This window comes from Hemiscyllium ocellatum, chromosome 2, assembly GCF_020745735.1.
Source record: "Hemiscyllium ocellatum isolate sHemOce1 chromosome 2, sHemOce1.pat.X.cur, whole genome shotgun sequence".
NCBI lineage: Eukaryota > Metazoa > Chordata > Chondrichthyes > Orectolobiformes > Hemiscylliidae > Hemiscyllium > Hemiscyllium ocellatum.
In genome coordinates, this window is record NC_083402.1 from 14,752,873 (window position 1) to 14,762,732 (window position 9,860).

Below are 9,860 nucleotides of genomic sequence, written 5' to 3' on the forward strand. Positions count from 1 at the left end.
GCAGCGGGCTTTAACCTAGCAAATAAAAAAAGGTTAAATGGTGCTTTTGTGGATTTTTCTTAAGTCACCTGTTTTGGCGTCTTCCGTCAGCTTTTCAGCATTCGTTGCTTTTGTCTGCTTGTGGGTGGCCAAGAATCTGCTGTGAGACTTCTGGAGCTGCAGACATCTGTCAAGCGATGTTCAAGAGCAGCCCAGAATGACTTGCTCTCCTGTGATTGTCTCCCCTCTCTGTGCCACCATTCTGACTATGGTGAAGTGACTGTCATTTGTCCAGGGCCTGATTTCTGCCTGTTATTTTCTTAGCAGTATGGTCATCATTAATCTTGCATGATGTGGACACCTCTGCAAATCTGCTTCTATTACATCAGTGTTCTCCTCTGTGCTGCTTGCACTTTTGTTTTTAGTTTTAATGCTGTTCTTATCATTCAGTACATTGCTAGAAATTCACTGCTTTTAACTAACCAATGTAGATTGTCATTTCCATAAACTACAGTGTAACAGAATGGCCAGTCCTTTAGTTTTCAGTCATTTTTTATCTCTTGTTCAGTACTAATGGTGCAGACAAATAATCAAATAGTATTAGGGAAGTATGATACCTAATGGTTTTTTCAAAAGACATAAATAATTCTATATAAATTTAAGAAAAGCAACATTGATATTGTGTTAAGATTAAAATTTTGGTAAGGAGCTTTAAAGATGATGTGCACATTTCTTCACATCACCCTCATCATAATTTTTGAAAAATACTTTCACCTCAGATAATTCATGTTTCTGACCCAGTATATATTTGCCACTGAACAAAGCACATTACTATGTAGCCTTAAAAGATTGTGAACACTGAAATGAAATTTGTTAAATAACAAGAAATTGTTCTGTGTGGATACTAACTTACACATTTTTAATGCATTCACATGTCCACAATTTTTAAATGACCCAGTTGTTATTATTGGGTATTAGTACATTACAAGATCACTTCAAAGACAGAGACAGTAGTGATAGGATAACAAAATTACAGCCTGACCCCTGGAAAATACAATGCTGTAAAAGATGCAACACCAATAGTGCGCAAACATCCATAAGCTTAATCACTAAAGTCTTGTAAATTAAGAAGACACAGCTATCCATTTTTGTTGACTGTAGGGGGCTTTATGCTTGGTTCAAAAATTTAAAACTGCACACAAAGGGTTATTTTTCTTTTTAGCCTTTATGCATTTAATTTGCTGTATTTGTGTTGTGCAATTTACTCTAAATTATTTTTGCCACCTGTTTTCTGCTGTACAAACATGATTTACTTTCATTGCAAAACGCAGTCATGAGCATAACATGGTCTGTTTCAGGAATGTCTTGGGGATCATCACAAAGAAGAACATATTAGAACACCTCGAGCAACTAAAACAGCACGTCGAACCATTGGTGATTAGTCATGGCAGATCTGCCAATTAAAAGAGTAAACTATTTTTAAAAAATCTGCAGTGAGAGGAAGCATGAAACCTGTGATGTGAAAACTATAAAAACCGCCACTTGCTCAGAATTCTTTTGTAAATGGGAGTAGTTGAGATAATAATTGGCGATAATAGTCTTGTCAAAACTGTGCTGCTGTGACCAAGTTTTTGTCTGATTAATATATGCTCCCTAAGAAAACTACTGAGTGAGCAGAAATTTCCTTCAATTAAATATTGAGAGGAGAGAGAGCCATTGCTTTTGATCCCTTCCACCAACTCTGTTCCCTGACCACAAATTTCTGTCTGAAACTGAGTCAGAGCCATTTACAACCTTGACTTGTGTTTGACACTAAGCTAAGCTTTGAACTATGTATCTGCTCTGTTCCTAAGCCTATCCATTTCCTACTCTATAATATCACCTGCAGGAACCTTCACAGCTTTTTTTACGCCTAGACTTGACTGTTCTGTAAGACTGGTCTTACACCACATATACTTATTCTATTATCCATATATTAACTTGCTTCTGGGTCTCATTCACTCCTGACCCCTGCTCCTGCTGATTTCAGGTCCAACAACATCTCAGCTTTAAAATCTTCCTTCTTGTTCTCAAGTCCTTCCATGGCTTGTTTTTCTCTCTCTCTCTGTCTACCTTCAGCCTTTCAAACCTTTGTGTTGTCTGTGTTCCCCCAATTTCCTTGCATATCCTTATTTTAATGTTTCCCATCATTGGTGACTTTTATTTGCCTTTGCTGTAGGTTTTGAAGTTCCTTCTGCACCTGTCTGTCTTTAAAATATTCTTTAACATCTACCTGTTTGACAAAGATTTTGAATGTCTTGGGGATCATCAGCAAGGTACTTGTTAAGTACCTTGGGGTCTTTTGTTCCATGATGAAAAATGTGTTGTTGGAAAAGGGCAGCAGGTCAGGCAGCATCCAAGGAGCAGGAGAATCCACGTTTCGGGCATAAGCCCTTCCTGAAGAAAGGCTTATGCCCAAAACGTCAATTCTCCTCCTTGGATGCTGCCTGACCTGCTGCACTTTTCCAACAACACATTTTTCAGCTCTGATCTCCAGCATCTGCAGTCCTCACTTTCTCCTAGTCTTTTGTTCCATTAAAGGTGCTCTGTAAATGCAAGTTATTAGTGGATTTAATCCATCGGTGATTGGTGACTTTTATTACTGGATGAGATAGTTGCAGGGGCGCGAATTGTTTGCTCTTCTTTCTTCTCCCCTGCTGTGGGCTTAAAATGAGTAAAAATACACCTGCCCGATCTGACTGTATACCAATGTTCTATCGCACTGTTTGTTTGACTAGTTCAACAAAAAGAAAGCCGGTAACTCATTGAAGTGTCTTTGGCTTTTTTTTAAACAATGCAACCTCATTTTATTTTATAGCCACTTTGTGTTTGGGTCTATAATAGTTGTGTTATTTATTGATAGCTCTAAGGAAAGTTTTTTTGTTCAGAGCGCTGACATGGCAAAATAAACTTAGTGGCAGTGGTGTAAGTTGAAGGTCTGAGAATCCACATGAAGTGGTTATTAAAGCTTTCTGCATGCTCCATGCCAGTCCCAGTACTTAATGACAGGATCAGTCTTAAATCTTTTCAAATTCTTGCACTGCTAACAGGCAGTTTCTGGTCCCTAGTTAGCCCCTTGACATGGTATTCATGGAGATGGATCACCTTTTTGAATTGCTGTCAGTTTCTGTGGCTGTGTGTGTAGAGGGAAGAGCAGCTTTCTCTTAATCAAGCAAGACATTTCCAGAGCATCTCTTCCCCTCCTCGCCCCAGTTTGTTATAACCTTTCTCTTGCCATGCCAGGAAAACTGGTTGTGGGAAGGAAGGAAGGAGGTTGAAAAAAGGCAGAATAGAAGTATTTTGTCATGATGCTTCAGCCATCAGAGAGCAGACTTAATGAACAAGTTATTTTTTTCCTGCCCCTTTAAATAATATATCTTTGCTTGCCTCACTTTGCAAATACATCAAACCACTGCAAAAATTCACTGTGCTACTGTGGGAGATAACTGAAGCACAGTGACCTGAAAATGCAGGTAGCAAAAGCTTGCCCTGCCAGTGACTCCCATATTCCATGAAAAAAATCAGGAAAAAAACTGAAACTGTCCACAGTGACTTCTGAGCTGAAGAATAAACCTTCAATGCCCTCGAAAGATAACCTCGGCATGTGTTGAAATGTGGAGTCAATTTTAATTTAGCTCTTTGGGCAGGGAACCATGGATCTGAGTGGAATGCTGGTTTTACACAATCCAATATTATATACGCCATTGGATTAAATGGACAGTAAACTCAGGCACGAAGTTGAGATCCTTGTTCCATCAATTTCCTGATGTCTAGATTAGATTAAGATTGCTCTATTGAGATTGGCTCCATTTCCTCCTTTTAAAGTGAGTTTGTGAGCAAGTCATGATTCTGATCATCACGATAAACTCCTCGGTCATGTGCAGTCTCTGGGACTTTGCAGCTGCTGACAGGCAATATCCAGTTGAGGTGATCTTTGGCATCCCTCTAATAATCTATGGATAAAATGATTGGAGATTTCAAGAGCGGAGACTTAAATTATTTGTTCTTGTAGCTGGGTCCAGCCCTTCCTGAGCTGTTTAAAAAGAGGTGGTCACAGGTATTAACTCCTCCAGCATCAATGTAGAAAAACTACAGGTAGATTTACCAAATTATACTTCCATCATTATCTACCACTTTTTTCCCGTTCTACATAAACTACCTCAACTGCCATAGGATTAAAACCCATTCCATCTGCTCACCAATGAAATGGGCAGAGTACTCGTAATTGGCTTAATCCAGGAGTTAGTGAATCACATTTCAATATGTGCCCTCGTTAGCTGGTTAGAAATCATTAACCTGCTCTGTTAACATTCATACCTTTGGTTGTTTTTCAATTATTATGTATAGTTTATTGATCAGAATTCAAGTAGGCCACTTTTTGTTCTGCTTTATACAGACAGAGAATGAATGATGAAAAATGTGAACAAATAATGATTGGGTGTCATTGTAGTGCACATATATGTTTGAGTTAACCATAGGGAAAACTTTAATTTATGCATGCGTTTTTCAAGTTGTACACAACACCTTTTAAACAAGTTATTGATTCTGGCTAGTATTCTTATTTTGTAATTGAACCGATTTTGCTGGTAAATTTTAAAACTTCTTTTCCGTAGAGACCTCTCATGCCTTGTCACTTTATAAATGTAGTTGCATGCACGTTACACTTTATGCTTTATAGCTGACAGTCAAGACTGCTACAATGTAAGATCCTGTTCACTTCATATCCAGCATTTTCCAGGTGATTTGCAGTGGAATTTGGTATGTATCAAGCATTTTCTCCTCTCTGCAGGTTTAGGTACCTGTGATTTACTTCCACCAAATGTTACCAAATTCCTGTAGTTGTAGGAACGATCGGCGCAGCATTTCCTCTCCTCAACCCCTTTCCAAAAGTGCTTCATGCTAAATTTACGTTTAATTCACGTTTCATGCATCCTGCAGCTGTTAGTATACTAACCAGATCAGTCGGGTGTGTAGCCCACTTTGTTTCCTCCATTCCACTTTCTTTCCCTGAATAATGTTGTAGGACTCATCCCCATCTCCTTGCTGAACTTTGCTGCTAATACCACACATTACGGCTTATTTGAACCACTGAAATTAACAAAATAAATCTGAAGTATTGCTCCTTTCTTAACTTATAAAATTTCCAGGCATTCCCTCTGAGCTATGGGTTTGGAGTCATGAGTCCTGCGTTGGCATCGACCTTCACCGATGGGATTAGCAACATTTTTCCTTGTCATTTCCTACCCTTTATTTTCCTGTTCTATCCTGCCCCTGCTGTTGCTTCTACATGTCCTCTCACTGAACAGTGTATTTTTTTTTGTTCCATTTGTCCTTTCCAGGCGTCTCCTTGGCATTATAACAAAAAAGGACATCCTTCGTCACATGGCTCAAATGGCAGACCAAGATCCCGAGTCAATCATGTTCAACTGAACACTATAGAGGAGGATCCTGAGGAAAGTGAGGAAGAGGTCCACCTGCTAAAGAGCACAGCAATCTAAACACTCAAGATTTCAGCTCATCAGCTTGGCAGAGGGAAATCAAAAAGTGTCTTTTTGAAGTTTATTAGGCAATGAAAGCTGCTTTGATGTATGAGTTTGACAGGGATGGCCCACTTCAGTATTAAATCTGATATCCATTACTTTCAACAAAATTCTATGCCCAAATATTTATTATTTTTTGATTATTGAATTGTGCAATGGAAGGCTAAGATATAGTGATGACAGAAAAATATTGTATAGAAGTGATTATATTTCCCACATCTGAGCTACACTGCTCATTCATTGATTTGTTGGTGTCTCCTGGACAGCACTGAAGCAAGCCATCTCCTGCACCCACCTCCAAGGTGTTGCATCTTAATATGAAATATATTGGCAGCTCAAATCTTTGTGGGAGTTTAAGTTCAGTTCTGCTCATTTTCTGGACCTCTTAACCACTTCTGTACCGGGCAAGCTGGAGGGCCCAGGGATCTCGCTTTGTACGAACACCTTCGGTGAAGCAGGCAATTTCCCACATCAAGAAAATTCCAGATATTGAATGTATATCTGGTCAGAAAAGCACTGAGTGTAATGTCCATATTAAGAACAGACTGTTTATGATATGCACCAAATGCAAAGGTACGAAACCAAAATCAGAAGCTTAAGAAAAAACACTTGGCTTACATTTTGAAAAGACGGAAGAAATAATTGGAGACTGAGGTTGGTGGTTTCTGAAGGAAACGATTTCGTTCCATCCTATGTTTTTTTTTTAAACAAGTCTTTTAAGGAAGTTCTGCATGTCTATTAATGAAGAGAGGCTTGATTTTTGCTTACCTAGAGATTGATCCCTTCCCGACAACTTGCATTCATGACAGATGAATTGTAGCAATTTCCTAATTGTCTGTATGTTATGTTTGACGGCACATCTATCTAATGAGTTCAGTACAGCACAAGTAATTGGGTAAGTGTCAGGTTGGGCTAATAGTAGTAAGTCATCTCTGTTTTAATATTCATTTACATCATTGGAATTATTCTAACTGGAACTTTTTCTCTTTGTGTTTTAGAAAGTTGTTTTGCTGAAATATTTTTTCATCCTCAGGCAAGTGTTTTACTGTTGACATCAATGAAACTGCCTTGAATATGGATCAAGTTTAGTTTTAAAACTTTGAATTCACATTATTGTGACTACTAAGTTGGAAGTTCTGGCAATTTTACAAAATGGTTGGGATCATCTGTTTAAACTAAATTAACTTCAAATAATATGGCTGCAATACTTTTTGAAGAAATTGGTCTTTTAAGATACTTATTTTACAAGGCATATTGTAACTGCAGGTACTTGTTTTTAAGGACTCATCAGAGAAATATAAACTTTCTTGAAAAACATGTTTCTTAAATGACTTGAAGTTTGCACTACACTTTCAAATACTTAAATTAAAAGGTAGCCTACACTGTCTATATACAGAATTGTTTGAGAGACTGCAACCTGCTGAGCATTCTTAGCCGACTCGAGCTTGCTTGAGAGATTAAAATATAACCTTGTTGTGAGCTAATTTCAAAATAATCATAGTTATCACTAAATTCCTTCCTTGCACTCATTATTCAATCTGGACTATTAATATAGCAAAGAAATGTACAAGGTATCACTAAGCTGAGTAGGAAAAAGAAACATAGATTTTAAATATCCAAATAATGAAATCAAAGAATTCAACAATTTTCTTACAGGGTATGTAAAATATTATAAGAAGATTAAAATGCAGCATTTTCAGAAAGTGACTGATTGATTTTTCATCTCATCATAATCAATAACTGAGCAAATGCTGGAAGTCTAAAATTAAAATCAAAAGATAAGCGATTTGCATATCAGGGGTGTCAGCGGCTGTACAGGGAGAAGGCAAGCTAATGAAAGGCATTTCTCCTTGGGGCACAGACAATTACCAAATTCAATTCTGACAAAATATTCTGCTTACCAACATGATATAATACCCCTTTTTTTTAGTATCGTAGAATCCCTACAGTGTGGTAGCAGGCCACTCAGCCCATCAAGTCCATGCCGTCTCTCTGAAGAGTATTCCACCCACCCTGTGGGCCCCCACCCCATCCCTGCAATCCTGCATTTCCCATGGATAATCCACCTAGCAATGTAGCATGGCCAATGCATCTAACCTGAATGTCTTTGGACTAAATATTGATGTGTTTCTTACACAATATGAAAAACAGAAGCATACCTGTCAGTCCAACAGATTTGTTCCATCCTCCATGCTTTGGACAAGACTTCTCCTGCCCTATTAGCAGCATAGCTTATCCTTCATCTCTCAATGCTGTTTGCTTCAAAAACTCCTTACGGTAGCAAGTTTTCTTCTACTCACTGGGTAAAAAATGACTGTCATGTATTCCTGGCATTTTGTGCTTTTATGTGGGAACTCGAGCATCTACTGTAGCTGCCAGGAAGGTATTAAAGAGCGAGCCTGAGAGATTGTCGCCCATGTCCGGTTATCTGTTGCCATGCTTTTGGTTAATGAAGAATGCTTTGTCTTTGTTAACCTGTGATGTTGCCTAGAATTGTATTTAATACTGATCCTGGATGTTTTTTATTTATATTTGGTGTGTTAGAATTTCGGATTCTCAAGGTGAGCTTAATTATGGTTACTGTGAAATTTCAATTGTATAATATATTGTATTAAATTCTCTGTCAAAAGAGTTAAATTTTTGTTGGATGTTTTATTGGGATAATATCACAATCTTGTGGTTCTTTGTAATAAAACCATAATAAACAGGAACAGAAGTAGGCTATGCAGACCCTTAAAACTACTTTGCTGTTCAACAAGATCATGGTTCATCCAACATTCCTCATGTCTATTTTCCTGCTCTTTCCCATACCCCTGAATTCCCTACTGATCAATAATCTATCTCGGCCTTAAGTATACACAAAGTCTCTGTCCCCACAGCTCTTTGTGGCAAGGAGTACCAAACACGCACAACCCACAGAAGAACTTCCTCCTCAACTCAGTCTTAAGTTGGTGCCCCTTTATTTTGAGACCAAGTGCACAGTTGTTGAATTTCCTATGAGGGGCAGTATCCTCCCAGCATTTACCCCCATTAAACCCCTTTAGAATCCTGTATATTTCAATGAGTTCACCTCTTCTAAACGCGTGAGTAAAGTTACAACCTGTTTAGCCTTTATACCTAAGACATACCTCCCCACCAGGGCTCATCCTGGTTAACCTTCTCTGAACTGCCTCCAATGAAGTATCTTTCTTTAAATTGCTCTAAGTACTCCAGATGTGGTCTCAACAGCACCTTGTACAGTTGCAGTCAGACTTCCCTACTCTTATACTCCAACTTCCTTGAAATAAGGGCCAATTTTGCAATCAGAATTGACTGGTGAGTTGGTTGACAACAGATTTCTGTGGCATTGAGACATGTGGAGTAGATGGGGTTTCTGATAATTAGTGAGCTCAACCATTACATTTGGACCGATCCTCAGAGGAAGATTTGCCAGAGCTGTTGGGGAAGGATTTAAACTAGCTCAACAGGGGCACAGAACGTGACAGGTTGTTCAGTGATAAGTTGAAACAAAGGTGGGATTATTTGTGATGAGAAAGATGCAAATCAGCTGCAGGAAGATTTGGGCTTAGAGTGGGCAAGAACATAGCAGATGGAGTATTGTGGAAAAAAGTGAAAAGTGGGAGAGTATTTTATAAACTGGTAAGAGTTGAATAATTGTGGATGTGATGTGCACGTGGACCTGAGTGTCCTTGTCAATTAGATTAGAGTGTGGAAACAGGCCCTTCGGCCCAACAAGTCCACACCAACCTGCCAAAGCACAACCAACCCAGACCCATTCCCCTAAATTTACCCCTTCACCTAACACTACAGGCAATTTAGCATAGCCAATTCACCTAACCTGTACATTTTTGGATTGTGGGAGGAAACCAGAGCACCCGGAGGAAACCCACACAGACACGGGGAGAATGTGCAAACTCCACACAGATGGTCATCTGAGGCAGGAATTGAACCCGGGTCTCTGGTGCTGTGAGGCAGCAGTTGCACCTGCATATCAGTGAGGAAAACCTGTTTTAATTTTTATTGCAAGAGGATTTGATACAGAAGAAAACTATGCTTGTGTTTTATAGAAAATGTTAGATCAGTCCTGGAGTACTATGCAGTTTTAATTCTCTTGTATTGCCATGGAGGGAGTGCAATAGAGGTTCACCAGATTTAATTCTGTGTCAGCAGGACTGTACTATGAAGAGAGGTTGGGAAACCCTGTACTTTAGATGGTTCAAAAGAGGTGAGGTGATCCTGTGAAAATGGACAGGGGAGATGTAGACATGTGGAGTCTAGAACCAGTGATCGTCATTTCAAAAT

General features: G+C 38.9%; 1 protein-coding gene across 8 annotated transcripts in view; it reads left to right on the forward strand.

Annotated features, from left to right (window-relative positions):
• Nucleotides 1–8,172, forward strand: part of clcn3 (chloride channel 3) — a 154,462-nt gene extending 146,290 nt beyond the window's left edge. For 4 of the 8 annotated variants that reach the window (XM_060834926.1, XM_060834917.1, XM_060834908.1 and 1 more), the window contains 2 exons: nucleotides 1,338–1,413; nucleotides 5,358–8,172. In XM_060834926.1, the coding sequence (XP_060690909.1) occupies nucleotides 1,338–1,413; nucleotides 5,358–5,516 (235 nt within the window). In that variant the 3' untranslated portion in view covers nucleotides 5,517–8,172. The remainder of the gene's footprint in view (nucleotides 1–1,337; nucleotides 1,414–5,357) is intronic. The other 4 variants (XM_060834954.1, XM_060834964.1, XM_060834945.1 and 1 more) reach the window with 3 other exon arrangements.
• The last annotated feature ends 1,688 nt before the right edge of the window (nucleotides 8,173–9,860 follow it).